Genomic DNA, 15,949 nt, shown 5'->3' with positions numbered 1-15,949 from the left:
TCAGCCACCCACAAATATACCTGGTTCATAATTGTTCTTTGGCCAATAAAAAGAGAACCAGTATGACAGTGATACTACTCCTATATACTGCCTCTCTTGTGCATCTGCAAGTGGGCCTTTAGTAGCAAGAAGGACTTGTGATACAAGTTTTTAGTCTTTTACTTTTGTTGGACGACTGTATCTAAGTAGTGACGTTTGTTTGTTTGCCATATGATATTTTATGAATAAGTTCGTCATTTAATTAGTTTTCCAATGTTTATTCCTTCGTGTTCGTCGGACCTTACACAATGTTGCAAACCATATACGTGGTTTGTTTACCTCATGTTCTCTATAGGTTACTTACTAGGAACTATGATATATTAGACATTTATAGTTGGAATACATGTTAGAACAATAAAAAATTGGCCCGTATTCTATCAAATTTTGGAGAAAAAGAAATAAAATTTTCCATCAAATCGATTCGATCTAAACCATAGTTTTAGTGAATTCGTGGTTACAATTAAGCAACAAACACGTGCAACTATATTTTTTAGAAGTGTTCGGGTGAATTTTGAACATAAATTGTTTTGGAACTATTCAATAGTTGTTATTATCTCTTAAATCATCGTACGCAGACCCAGGAGGCCTCCGCTCGGCTACTACAGAATGTCACCAGGTTCAAAACAAGTCCCTAATTAAAAAAACACTGACTCGACTATTTTTCCCCAATTTAGAAGCTGGGTCTACTCCCTGGTAGCCAAGAGAACCCATGGGTTTACACTAATAAACATGTTCTGGCATAAGTTTTGATGTTTTCGTTTATTTTGAAGTCATTCTCGCATTCAAGAATTTGTGTCATTGCTTTTTTTACATCATGAAAATTGGATGTAAACGGTTGGGGTGTGGCCAAATGCTCATATTGGACTAATCAGATGTTGGTTAAACGGATTCAGATGTTGAAAAGCTCATACCAGATCTGCTTTTTTAACATGTAATCAAATTTGGATACTTTTCAGATTCGTAGCAAACAATCAAAACCATATCGACATCATATTATAACCGAATATTGTTTTCACGAAATTGAATTCGACTGAATAATGGATAAAATCCGATTCATTGACATCCCTGCTCCAAACTCCCATTGTCATGTGCATAGAGAATAAATCAAGAACATGTCTTCCCTAAAAAAAAGAGTAAATCAAGAACATGTCGAGCTTAATGCCGTTCTTAGAGTACCTTTGTCCCCCATTTCCCAAATCTCTACTATATTCAATTAGAAAGAAAAACCACCAAGGCAGCTTATTGAACAAGTAGTACCCATTCCCAAACTCTATAATGAAGAAGTCGTCAACACGCTTTGAACTTGGAACCACACCAAACGAGAGGTATGTGATCTTTCCATAAAAGTATGCAGAATACAGGGAAAGGTCAGATGGTGCGGTAATGCTGGGTCTCTTCAAGGGAAGGAGAAGCGTCGGACGCCATTTGACGCTTTTTCTTTTTTCTTTTTAGGTTTTATATGCACACTGGCATCGGCTGTTAACTACGGTCACCTTCCGTGTGCGAGTGGATTGACCGTCACAATCCGTCTGATCCAATGGCTGTGAACGACATATGATGGCACACCTCATATGTCGTATGAGGGGATCCTTTTCCTTCGATGAGCCGCACTGAGTCGAGCGGGGCCACAAGCTGCTCCTCTCGTTTCCCCTCCCTCGGTTGGGTCGGTATGCCGTTGAGGTAAATGCTGTATCGAGGTGCCTCTTTCCATGTTCAGGTAACCAGATTGGTTGTGTCGACGGTGATTCAGATTCTCAATCTCGCGATCGAGAAGGATATTGAGGTTCATAGAAAAACAAAAAACAAAAGACAAAAAAAGGGAGGATATTGAGGCGGCTGGAATTTCACGTATTGTGGTCTCCCCTAAGGACCCGAGAAGAGAAGGTGGTTGGTTGGATGAACAGGATGTCTTCGACCAACGCGCAATCTCCAGGTCTGAAGACCTATTTCAAGACCCCGGAAGGGCGTTACAAGCTTCTCTACGAGAAGACCCATCCTGCGGGGCTTCTTCACTATACCCACGGGAAAGCGGTAGCCCAGGTCCGTTGCTCGATCGATCGATCTAATGGTTCCGTTCGTCCTTTTGCTGCTCCGATTTAACGACCTTTATTCTGTTCTCTGTTTTTTTTTTCTTCGTTATCAGAACTGTTTTTCGTTGTTCAATTTCACCTCTTTCAAATCGATTATATCTAGTGATGGATGATCTTGTTCAGTTTTCTCTACATTTCCACAACTCAGGTGACTCTTGCTCATCTTAATGACAAGCCTGCCCCTCAGCCTGCTCCGCCACCATCTAGTCTGACTAGCAGCAGTGGAGTCAGGTTGGCGGCAAGGTTGTTAGGTGGTGGAAATGGAAGCCGGGCCTTGAGTTTCGTAGGTGGTAACGGTGCCAGTAAAGCTGTAGCTGGGAATACCAGGATGGGATCTTTGGTAGCTCACGGTGCCTCTGGGACGACGCCTAATGGTCCAGTTTGTTCAAACTACGATGGCAAAGGCACATATCTTATATTCAATGTTGGTGATACTCTTTTTGTCAGTGACTACAATTCGCATGACAAGGTGATTTGTCTTTGTCCAGCTAATCCAAACCCTAGGATTTTGCCACAGCTTTGTGGTGGAATACCGAATAGTGCTTATATTATAATGCAATGTTAGTTTGCCGACTATTTGTTTGACGCAGGATCCTATTAAAGCCATTCATTTCGGCAATTCCAATCCAGTATGCCATGCTTTTGACTCCGAAGCAAAGGATGGCCATGACCTCTTGATTGGCTTGAATTCTGGAGATGGTAATCTTCTATCATTTCTAGCTGTATTTCACATTCCTGCTGTAGTTCCTATAATTACTGGTCATTTCGGTCTGCCCTAGTTTATTCAGTTTCATTGAGGCAACAACTGCAAGACCCTGGGAAAAAGCTTGTCGGAGCCCAGCATTACAATAAAGATGGTGCGCTTAATAACAGGTCATCATTGACTCATATTTCAACTTTTAAGCCTTCATCTTCTTTATAGAATTTCTCTCAAACATTTTTTTGGGTAATTGTTCGATGCAAGTTTCTTTTAGCTTATTGTCCTTCACCCATGTTTTTGAAGCTGCTCTAGTTAAACAGATGTTACCCATATTGTATTGAGAGTTTTAGCAGAAGAAGAGGAATTCCGTGTAGAGTATATGTTTGACTTCCATCCATGTAACCGTGGAACGCCCTTAAAATCCCATACTTGTAACTTTTTAGGAAAATTTTGAAAGCCTCGTAATCATTCCTTTATCAGAGTTTTAAACAATAATTCAGCAAAAAATGATATTTTTGAAATAACAAATCAGCGGACCACTCGCATAACCTTTCCTTTACACAACATAATTGAAACTCCGTACATTCAAAACCAAATACATTAAAAAGAAATGTAATTTTAATAATTTAGAGTTTATATAAAAGAGGAATTTTCAAGGAAACTTTTATGCAAAATTACAGAAATGTCCTCAAGAGCGAAACGTCAGGGAAAGAGTCTCATCTTGACACCATCACGTCATCGTACCATCGCTTGCTGTACCAACCTAATCATCACCTGTACTCATAAGACATGCCACTTTTATGAAAAACTGATAGGTGCACAAGTATAACGTTATAGAACAAATGTAGCATATGCATTTAATTTAAATATGATACACAATTCAACAAGTAATATTAACATATCTAGCATATGCATTTAATTCAAATATGATACACAATTCAATAATTAATGTGAACATATCTAGCATATACATTTAATTCAAACATGATACGCAATTTAACAAGTAATGTGAACAGGATAACTTTGTTTCGATATTAGTTGGCCTGCGGGTACACACAGACGCGAATCGTAGAAACAACTGTGGCTAATCTGGGGGTTTATTATACCATGTATTTTCGATACCCCGAGTAGCTAGTTGAGTCTGCTCCTAAGGGGACGACCAATGACTAAAAGAGAATTTTTCAAAGGCATACGTAGCAAGGGATGCATCCAACTTCTACAGAAGTCTATGAGATCTACCACCTAGGATAATTTTTGATAGTCCTGTCTCCTAACTCCGATGACTAAGGATACCGAGTCATCTGCCCAAGGGGTGGTTGTTAACAACCTGTCCATCGGAGTTTTTGTACCATCCTATCCTCTCCTTTAACGAAAAATAACGGGGCGAATGAGTGCGTCAGGTTTTATTTAACTGAAGACTCATTCTACATGCTTTGGTTTTTCAAACCAGCTCGAGCATCTTGCCAGTGAAGGCGATCATCACCATTATGTGATTTCCATAATGTGCTATTCACACGCTTCGAGGTTACCCAAACCTCTCATCCAATCATCATAGTACTAACATGTCGTGTCTGTCTAAAAGTATGGCTACGATGAGAGGGGTATTGGTTTCTCGAAAGAAACCCCAACTTCATTGTTTCGTAAAAGAAACAATACAACTATGTTATTTAGTTTGACATGATCTAGTATTTGAAAACACTTGTACATCTTTGTGCAACTTGCACGATACGAGGTCTCCATGGATCTCTCATCCATTTATCGCAGTATCGGCATGCTGCGCATGTCTTGCGATACTGTTTGTGATAAATGGGCGTGGGTTTCTCAACAGAACCCTGCCCAAGCACATGCTCATGCCCCCAACCGGGGTTATCTGAGTCATATCGGAAACTTAAACCGAAGTTGTAAAACATTTTTCTCAAAATGCGCTGACTTGGGAAAACTTAGTTACAATTTTGCAACCTATAAGCGTGCAAACTTTGCTTTGCAAAACTACGTATTTGGAAAGCTGGATTCCTGCAAGGAATCCTTTTTCTTTAAAACTCTAGCGCCCATGTGTAACCCACGTCTTTTGAAAAAGAGCAAGTAGAAGAAAAATGGTACAAATATGATACGTTCTTGCGTGTCCAATAGGTTGCAATATATATATATATATATTATAATGTAACCATTTTAGTTTAGTTTGACATGAATTGGTCTTTCGAAACATTTTTATATCATTGTGTACTTTGCACGATACGAGATCACCACGAATCTCTCATATATAATCATCGTAGTACTAACATGTCGTGCATTTCTGATAAAACCGCTACAACGAGAGGGGTATATGTTTCTCGAAAAGAAACCCCAACTCTATTTAGAAAATCTCAACGTCCTGTACCCTTTATCAGGGATATTTGAGTCATTATCGAATATCAAAACGAACGACCGTACGTAACTCTTAGGGTTATGCGGGGTTGAGGAAAAGACTTGGTTGCGAATGTACAACAACCAAAAGTTTAATTTTTGCTTTTCGAAATAACGAGTATTTCAAATATTTAAATCTTACATGAAATCCCTTTTTTAAGAGACCAGGGAAGCATGCATAAATCTGCGTCTTTAAAATTAAGCGTAAGTCTGTGCACATTTTAGCGCGACGACAAAGTAATTGACATAAAGCGAGACTCGATGTTCGAAACCACACATCGAGCTAAATAAATTGTGTAAGCGATGCACAATGTACGAAACCGTACATCAGCTAAATAAATCGTATAAGCAATGCACGATGTACAAAACCGTACATTGGCCAAATAAACTGCGTAAGCAATGCACGAAACCGTACATCGGGCAAATAAACTGCATAAACAATAACCTGTGCACGTAATAGCGCGGCGACAAAGTAAATGACATAAAGCGATACTTGATGTGCAAAACCACGCATCAAGCTAAATAAATTGCGTAAGCAGTGTATGAGGTATGAAATCATACCTCGAGTAAATAAATGCGTAAGCAGTAGCCTCTGCATGTAATAGCGTGACGACAAAGTAAATGACATAAGGGAAATGATACAAGGATCACAAAACTGTGTCATTGAATTAAATGCGTATATGTATGTATATATATATTCATAATTCATGAGTTTTAAGATTTGTCCGTCCATTGTCTTTTGTGCAACTTTTCCCTACCTCGGAGATTGTCGGAGTTGCTGACATCTCTGGGCATAGGTGACAAAAGGCACATGCCTCGGGGCATGTGCAGGATCCGTTGCGTCGAAGGGGTACGCTAAAAAGATATTTTATTGCTCTGCGAAAGAGAATGATGCAATTAGTTAAAATAATTGTAATAGCCATCGCTTGCGTTGCGGGGGTCAAACCCGAAACATGGGGGCAGGGTTGCGCCCCTGCCCTCCGACAGAAAAAGGAGGGGGTAGGGGTCGCGCCCCTGCCCGCCGACCTAACAGAGGAAGAGAAAAGGGGCAAGTCGACTTGATCGAAGGAGGGGGCCCCTACCCGCCGGTTTGTTAGAATAGGGAGTGGGGTGGGCTCGGCCACTCGGCCCCAACTCAACCGAGAGAGGGTTGGGGTGGGCTCGGCTGTCAGGCCGAGCCTGGCCCCACCCAAACAGAGAGAGGGTAGGGGTGGGCCTGACTGCTAGGTCGAGCCTGACCCCACCCAAAAAATACAGGAGGTGGGGGTGGGCTCGGCTACCAGGCCGAGCCTGGCCCCACTTCGAGATCAGAGAGAGCGCGAGCAGGGAGGGGGCACCCCTCCCTGGCTAAAAGAATCAGGGAGGGGCGACAACCCTCCCTTGCTGAAACTTGGAGGCAGGGAGGGGCGACGCCCCTCCCCTGCTGAAATGAAAGAGAGAGCAGGGAGGGGGCAACACCCGTCCCCTACGAAATGAAAGAGAGAGAGAGAGCGCGAGGGGGGGAGCGGGGCTATGCCCCTCCCCTGCCAAACGAGAGAGCAGAAAGAAAGGGGGGGTGCACCCCTCCCCTGTCAGCCGAGAAGGAGAGAGTGAGAGGGGGGGGGGGGGTTGCGCCCCTCCCTACCGGCGCCACCCAGGTGGAGAAGAAGAAGAAGAAGAAGAAGAAGAAAAAGAAAGGAAGAAGACGTACCTGCTCGGGGGAGGTCGCCGACACTGGGTGGGCTCCGATGAGGCAAGGTGGATGCCGACAGGGTGTCGTCGACGTTAGGAAGAGGGAGGCGAGAAAGGGGTAACTTGGGGAGAGAGGGATGGGAGCTGCGAGAGGGGGAGACCGAGCGGGTGGAGAGGGAGAGTCGGGTCCGGCTTTCCCTTTCTTCGTAAAAGGGAGACCCCCCTTCCCTTGTGTTTAAATAGAGAACACTAGAGAGAGGGGGTACCGGGTTTGGATCCAGATCCAACCCGGTTTTGATATATATATTTTTTATTTTACGGGTTTTACATCTTAACCCCCTTAAAAGAATTTTGTCCTCAAAATTTCCTTTAAAGGTTATCTACAAAGATCATAGTCTAAGTTAATCGGGGTTAACGAGGATGCACTACATGTGTGTATCGAAACATATGCGCTGTTTAAAGTGATCAAGACAACTCACAATGAGTTTCTGAGAAAGGTTTTGAGCCAATAACTCGGTTGCACAAAATATATGCATGATTTCATTTATGAACTTTTGTCTTGGCAAAATTCGTACTAAAACACTAAAAAGTCTTAACCTAAGACTATTAAAGTGTCTATTCCTATTTTTTTCTTGTTCTGTCATGGTGGCATAGACGCGGCCAGATACTTATCGTTGTGGTTGCTGTTGACCTTCGACTGCTGTTTGTCTCTGCCAATCTGCTGCTTTCTTGCGACAATCTCGAATGTAATGTCCCATCTTCCCGCAATATAAACCGTAAGAAATGCAATATCAGATTTATATGAAACACCAAAGATGCGTTTCAGCTGGGAAGCGAGGAGAAAGAGAGAGAGGGAGATGCATAGTAAAAATCGGCAACTAGGCTAAAGAGATGCCTAGCCCTAATCTCATATATGAAACAAATATTACAATAGGTTTATAACACAAATAAATTACAGGATTGCCATTACATAAAGAAACCCATTCTTAATATGAATAGATGCACGGATCTGGATCAGATCCAAATCCGATGACGACAAGAACATATTTTATCACCCTCCCTTAAGTTGTGCATGGTCATGAACCATGGACAACTTATTCTTCAAGAACCAAAATTGATGCTTTGTTAGGCCTTTGGTGAACAAATCTGCAACTTGTCTTTCTATCAAGGTTTTAAAACCCGTGACTCGACTCGTTCTTTATTGACTCGTGACTCGACGAGTCAACTAGTGACTCCGGTCGGGTTTTGTTAACTTTGATTTTAAAAGAAAAACAATATATAAATTATCATTTAAATATATATAGGTTTGTAGAATGACATAATTACTAGTTTAATTGATTAATAAGTAAAATAACATCAAGTAAAACTATATCTAACTTATAATTACTCATCTAATAGCAAAAAATCGAACAACCAAGCAAAACAATAATTCAATATTTCAATAGAAACAAGCCCTAAAGTAAAGTTAAGTTAAAAACTTACAAGAATAAGAGTAAAAACTAAAGTAAAGATAATCATACTTGAGCAATCTGCAATGCATCTAAGCAATCAACTTTCGCATCTCAACAATAACCATACTAGACCCATGGCCATATAACAAAATTACAAAGTTCATAAGTATAAAGTTAATGATCATAACACAATGACAAAATCAAATTTCAAACATCCAAAATTCATCCACTTTTACAAAATATGATATCTCAATTCTCAAGTCAAGAGTCAATGGCTCAAATCTCAAATAGAGGCGAAGTGCTATTATTTGGAACTTCATTTGAATCAATTCTTAAGTTGGAAGTAGAAATTAATGGCTGAATTGGAGTACTAGTGGTTGCATTTTCCCTTGCATCTTCATCTTCATCTTCAACTCCATCACCACCTTCATCATCAATAAGATTAGCTTCTTCAATGTTTTCAACTTCCATCTCCAAGTCCCTTAAGAAATCCTTCATTCAATAAAATATGTGACACATTTGAGTTAGCATACAATAGAGAAAGACAAAAAACTAAATTAAAAGAATTTTAATCAAGTTAAAATATCAAACAAACTTTTACAGTTTTACCCCATCTCCATCTAAAACTCTTTCTTGCATGACCCATTCATCCATTGGTGTTTGCAAACATATATTGTCCAAAGAAATTGGGTCAAGACGTGTTCTCTTTAATTGCTTTTCTCTCAGACGTAAATTATAATGGACAAACACTAAATCATTAAGTTTCTTTTGAGCTAATCTATTTCTTCTCTTAGTGTGAATTTGATCAAAGGTACTCCAATTTCGTTCACATCCAGATGAAGAACATGTTTGACTAAGTATACGAATAACAATTTTTTGGAGATCGGGGGCACATATTCTATGCATTTTCCACCACATTGCTGCATAAAGCCAAAACACACAAAAATGTAAAGTTGATTAAAGAAATATTCTTTTGCACAACACAACAATAATGTTAAAGATAGATCACCTGGCTTGTGCTCATCTCTAGTCATAACAGCTATAGAAGTACCAAAATCTGCACTTGCGTCTTCAAATAACTCAAGTTGCTTGCATGCTCTTACTCTAGCTGAAATATTTGGCTCCAACTTCTCAATACATTTAATTAAACCACGCCTTACTTCATGATGCTTTGTGAATTACATGAAATAGTGTAAAATGCAAATAGTCAAATACATTAAAATGATAATTGATAAAAAAAAGTTCATATTCAAAATTTAAAATAATTAATAAAAAGATATACACAAATACATACCTTAGAAAATTGTGGACTATAGTGGTATTTGGGATTGAGATAGTATGCTGCTGCATGAAGAGGGTGATGAAGTTGATTTTCCCAATGATTGTCAATTATTTTCCAATAAGGTCTATACTTTTTCTCTTCATTGTCATGAATTTCTTTTATAGCCTCTTTGGCTCTATCCGTAGCTTCATAAAGATAACCCATTGTAGGATTTTCTTCTCCATCGACCATTCTCAAAACTTTGACTAGAGGTTCTATAGTTTTAACAGTTGATTCTATGACTCTCCAAAAATTACTATTCAATATAATATCCTCCATCTCTTTCCCCTCAGGAAATGATGAATATTTTGAATTGTTTCTAGCAAAGATTGAAGCATGATAAAATTAGTGGCAAATCTTGTAGTAACCGGCCTTAAAATTTCTTTCTTATTGGAAAATTGAGTCCTCGTTAGATTCAAAACAAAAGTATGATTGTAAATGAACTTCGTGATCCTTTTTCCTTTTTTCACATATTCAGCTATGCTTTTTATCTTAGACAAATCGTCAAGCATGAGATCTAATCAATGAGCTGCACAAGGAGTCCAGAATATGGTTTTCCTCCTATCCTCCAACATCGTTCTAGCTGCTTGATATATGGATGCATTATCTGTGATTATCTGCCATTTTTCAATTTCAAAACATTATTAACATACTAGACAAATTATAAATATCAATGTTCAATAGAAAATTACAAAAGAACAAAATGATATACCTGAACAACATTCTCTGTACCTACTGATTTCAAGAAGTAAATACCCCTTGGACAATGAACCAAAAAATTTATTAATGTCCTTTGTGTTGCATCTTTCCAACCATCAGCCATAATAGAACAACCCATTTCAGCCCAAGACTCCTTGTATTCTTTGAAATAATCATCAATTTTTTTAATTTCTTCTTGTAATAATCTTCCAGAAATCTCAGATGAAGAAGGCGGCTTCAATCCCATTCCTACTGAGGAACAAATTTCAATCATCTTCGTAAAATAAGGAGAATTGGCTGCGATGAAAAGAATGGTTGAATGATAAAAAAATCTCGCAATAGCTGAACATAACCTATCTCTAGCTTTTCTATCCAAAGCTGCTTTTATTCCAAGTTGTTTCATTGATGGAGATCTTGCCTTCACTTGAACAAAAACATCAAGATTATGCTTTTGGGCATCATTCATCAATTTTTTTCCTTTTATATATCTTTTCTCAGTAGACTCATCACTTTCATCTGACAAGTCCATATCATTATCATTTACTTCAACAAAGGAACCAATCTTATTTACAATATTTCTCTTATATAATTTGTGTTCCTTAAATGACTCTAAATTCTTACGATTTTTTTTTCTTACAGATTCTTCGACTTTGTCGCATGGTTCCACCTCTCCTTTAATACCAGCAAGATGATACTTAAGTCTATTAATGCCACCACTCATTTGTTTTGTACACCAAGTACATTGTACCCTCTTCTTTTTCTTATCAAGTGGTAAACCAAAATCCCACACAGGGTCCTTTCCTTAAGTGTGAATGTTGTTGGAGTCCTTGAAGATCCTTCTTCTGACATTTCTTTGATGATTTGATAAATCTAAAACTGTTAAATTTGAAAAGTTAAAAACATAGATACGGTTAATAGATTATGCACAAAGTTATGATTCCACACAGGGTCCTTGTCATGCCATGTTTCCCCCGACACGTTGTAGAAATCATGTACTTTTAAGAATCTAAGATAGACAAAAACTGCTAGAAGAACAAAGGGTTACATGTGACATTTAGATGCATCATATCTATTTTTTTCTTAGACAATCAAAACATAAAAAGCAAGGTAATTAACAACTTCAAGGAAACATATATGTGCCTTCATTTTTTTGATAATAATTTTGAGCAATCGAAAGACCCAAATGGGTTGCTTGGATGGCCTCAGGCTTGGTGGTAGGGAGACATCCCCCTATCCTGAGTTCAACACTCCATATGAGCGGCCCCTTTCAGCAATGTGAAGCAAGGTGGCTCCCTGGGGGTCGAGGGGTGTGCCCGTGGTTTACATCGTCGAGACAACTGTAGGTATGCAAGCAAAGTCCAGTGCCACCAGGTCTTTTGATGCGGGGGGTGGTTTCCTCATTTCCATAAGGAAGAAGACTTTTGGAGATCGATTGAAAAAGTCGCTAAACATGATAGATATAACATTAGCAAGGCATATATGCAGATCTTATAAAAACCATATCAGTGAACTGTACCCTGAAATCGATTGAGGATCGGTCCACATGAATCCTCCAATCGATTGAGGTTCAGTCCACCTGAACCTTGCAAATAGATTTACAAGTGGGTCAAAACTGCACCTGATCCCAAAAATCGATGCACACATAAAACTATACATGGTACATAACAAGGTTGTTAAATGCAATGAGGCGAAGCGAGGCGTAAGCCTCGAGGTGTTGAAGCGTAAGCTTCATGATCAAAATAATAAAATATATAATATTAATAAAATAATGATAATTTTAAATAAGAAACTACTAGTTAGTTCATCTTTCTTTCATTTCTGATCTGAGATCCATATTTTCGATTATTTTAACGACTCCACCGTTTCAAACCTGAATCAGATATCACTACTAGAAGGGAATCGCCAATCTGAAACCTAAATATGGAACAAATCAAGCTCCGACTCTTCCATCTTCTGTCCCTCTACCCTCTAGTATCAAACAAATATCCGATTCTCCAGACTAACACAGAGCGCCCTCATTTTTTTGATTTTCGCATATCAGGAACCCCAGAAAAGGGGAAAAGTACACCAAAAAATCCCAAAATCAGCCAAAAGAAAACTCTAGATCTAGATTTTATATCAGGATAGAACTTAGACCGAAGAGAATCCCTCGATTTCGGTATCAATGCAAAAAGCAGAAAGAGATTTTTCGTAAGAGTAACAAAGCACCCATTTCCCCTCATTTTTGCATTTGAAAACCCCGAAAAAGGGAGAAATACATGAAGAATCCCGATATCGTCCATAAACAAACCTATAGATCTAGATTCGAGATTAGTAGAAAAATATCAGCCTGAAGTGAATCTCTCGATCTAGGAATCGATGCAAAATCAAAGCGAGCTAACAAAAGAAAAAAGAAAAAGAAACAGGGTTTCACAATCTACTTACCCGACGAGAGATCCACGCAGAGAGTCGCGTCCCGAACATGAGACCAAGATTCAGAGTAGAGCTTCGACTGCATCCTGCAGCGACTCCCCGAGAACATGCTCAGCCCCAATCCTAACTCCTCCGCCATCTTATCCACACGAAGATCGCGATTGAAAGAAAAACTCCAAACCTTCTGCTACTTCCTCCCTCCTCGACCTTCACTGCGATTTCTAGGGTTTCATAAGAACCTAAGAAACCTATCCGGTTTTCTTCTTTCCTCCCTAGTCTTCAGAGAGAGAGAGAGAGACGATGATGATGGTGAGGGACTCTGTAAACCTGATGCATACGCCTTAGAAGCGAAGCAGTCTTCGATGCGAGGCGTGCGCTTCACCCATGTGAAGCGTGCGCTTCAAGACTCAAACGCCTCACTAAAGGGCCTCGGTACCTTGAGCGTGCGCTTCGCCTCTGAGGTGTACGCTTCAGGTACTGAGGCGTACGCCTCTCACAACACTGGTACATAATGCACATAAACTGAACACCGTATATGCTTATCAAGTCATCAACATAAGCAAGTTATCATTTTTTTTTACTATTAACACAAGCATGCTAAAAACCAATCAATGCATGAACAACAACAATAAAAAACCATTAGTGCCTGCTTCGTTCCCAAAAAAAAATTAACGATACAGGCAAAACCCAAAATCAAAACCAAATCAGAATCCTAAAAACCTGTACCCGTTAAGGTATTCCTTAGATTGTGTGCGTATGACACACACCAAAAGAAATCAGATTTGCGTGTGTGCACAGTACACACCACTAACCTGATTTGAGTGTGCATACAACATACATACCTTCACAAATCTCGACGGAAAATCGTGTCAAAAAATCACGCCCGAAAATCGCGCGGCGATGCACTGTTTTTGCTGGAGAAGATGCATCGGATTTAAAACGATGCCCTACTGTTCACCGTCGATGTGCCTTCATCGGAGTTACTGTTCATGCCGAAGTTACTGTGCCTTCGTCGGAGTTATTGTTTGCATCGGAAATACAAAACGCAAAAAAAACACGTTGTGCCTTCGTCGAAGTTAGTGTTCATGCCGGAAACTCCTTTCCGGTGTCGCTGTTCATGCTAGAGTTATCGTCGGATGGCTGGAGCTGGAGCTGCACCACACCTTCTCGGCTTTTCCTCTCTTCCGTCGAGGCTTGAACATTGAAGAGTTGAAGACCCTAAAGACCCTTAAGGGTTTTCGTTAAAAGGTAAAGCAATAACAATTTCAAAATTGCCATTATCACGAACCAGCGGGTCTTCAGTGACTCGTGACTCGGATCGAGTCGCTCGAGTCCAAGCGATCCTTCCAACGAGTTTTGTCAAGGCAAAGGTGCCAGAACTCGCCCGAGTACACCATGACTCGTGACTCGGCCGAGTCAGCACGAGTCAAGCCCGAGTCTTGGCAACCCGAGTTTGCCTTGTCGGGTTGACTCGTTGGAGGGCCGAGCCGAGCCGAGTCACCGAGTTGACTCGACGAGTTTTAAAACCTTGCTTTCTATACGAATGTGACGAGGCTCAATCTCTTTGTCTTCGACCTTCTGTTTGATGCAGTGTTGTGAAAAGCGTTGAGGCGTAGCGAGGCGCTCCACCAAAATCTGAGGCGAGGCGTAAGCCTCGAGGCGTAAAGAGTAGCCTCAATTTTTTTAAACTTAAAAAAGATTATAAAAAATATCTAAAATTATAAATAAATAAAAATTGCTTTATTGATGAAACAACAACCAACAAGAAATAAAAAATCTCAAATAAATACAAAAAAAATATGAGATTAACATGTAAAAGTAACATTAATGCAATAACTTGATCTACGTAAGTATCTAAGAAATAAAATATGCGCAATATTCATTCAATAAAAAATTAACAACGAAATGCATATTAGCATTAACAACATCATATAGACATAATTAGAAAATGCATGTTAACATTAACAACTAATCAATTCAATGGATTCAACGTATCTTTTGATTTTTTTTCTTCCTCAACCGAATGTAGCAAATTGTGCATGGCTTGCCAAATCAATTCAATGACCGACAACTTTTAAATCTTTGTTTTTGTCACCACAATAACGTGCTCAACTGACTACTAAAAGAGATAAAAACCATTAGAATTGATTTAGGATGATGATCAGCCAGTGGACCCACTAAGTTTTTTTTTTGTTATGAGAAGCACCCTTGACAAAATGGTCAGGACCAAAGGTCCGCCGTAGTAAATCAAAAGAAAATCCTAATTTAAGTAATTTAAGCCTATGTCACATGGGTGCGGGTGCGGGTGCGGGTGCGGGGATTCGGCACTTCCAAAAAACCTCGGTGCGGGGGTGCGGCAGGGGCAAAAATGTAATATATATAAATAAATAAAGGGGTCAGGGGAATAGGCGGGTTTTTTTTTTTTTTTTTCCAGCTGTCAGCAGCTGACAGACCGCTGCTGACAACAGCTGACAGCATTAATGGACCTTAATGATCCTGTCAGCTGCATAATTTTTTTTAAAAAAAAATTTCGTAAGCCCATTTGGGCAATTTTTTTTTTTTTTAAATGGACCTTAATGATCCTGGGTGCGGTCAACACACCCAGGATCGGGTTGACCGCACCCGGTGCGGCACTCGCACCCGCGTCAAGTCGCGTCGACGCGGGTGCGGTACCCTCCTAGCCGAATCCCTGTGACATAGATTTAAGCTAATAAACTAGAATAAATCAAACAAAAAATAATTAATGTTAAAAACCTAAAGAGGATTCTCAAAGTTGCAGTAACAAAGTCTCATAATCAACACTCAAAAGAAGTAGGGCATTTATCCCACACCTTAAAGAAACCTAAAAAGATGACCAACAAATCACAATCTATATAGGAGATTTTGGACAGAGGGCTGCAGTCCATTCATCCTTTGCAAATCAAAGATGAAAAACCTATTTTGTGAACCAATGCTTTGTCCAAAAGATGGAAAGACAAGTCGAAGAAAAACAGAAAATACAAACTAAGAACAAGAATGGGGAAAAAGTGAAACTTACCCAAAATGTACAAACTACGTGTTTCAAATGAACGAACTCGTCTCCTTTCTCTCCGACAACAAACCCTAATACACCCAAACAAATTTTTGGTCCTCGAACTCATCTCCTCCTAACTCGTTGTCTCGG

At 39.7% G+C, this 15,949-nt stretch overlaps 1 protein-coding gene across 1 annotated transcript in view; it reads left to right on the top strand.

Moving 5' to 3' along the window:
• Positions 1-1,466: 1,466 nt before the first annotated feature.
• The window catches only part of LOC149838993 (uncharacterized), a 111,957-nt gene continuing 97,474 nt past the window's right edge, over positions 1,467-15,949 (top strand). Inside the window, exons 1-4 of the mRNA XM_090006924.1 lie at positions 1,467-2,079; positions 2,278-2,598; positions 2,720-2,828; positions 2,909-3,002. Of these exons, the coding sequence (XP_089863050.1) occupies positions 1,936-2,079; positions 2,278-2,598; positions 2,720-2,828; positions 2,909-3,002 (668 nt within the window). The 5' untranslated portion in view covers positions 1,467-1,935. The remainder of the gene's footprint in view (positions 2,080-2,277; positions 2,599-2,719; positions 2,829-2,908; positions 3,003-15,949) is intronic.

Source organism: Nuphar pumila, chromosome 5 (genome assembly GCF_984573655.1).
Source record: "Nuphar pumila chromosome 5, dmNupPumi1.hap1.1, whole genome shotgun sequence".
NCBI classification, from domain to species: domain Eukaryota; kingdom Viridiplantae; phylum Streptophyta; class Magnoliopsida; order Nymphaeales; family Nymphaeaceae; genus Nuphar; species Nuphar pumila.
This window is presented reverse-complemented; position numbering and strand designations above follow the sequence as displayed.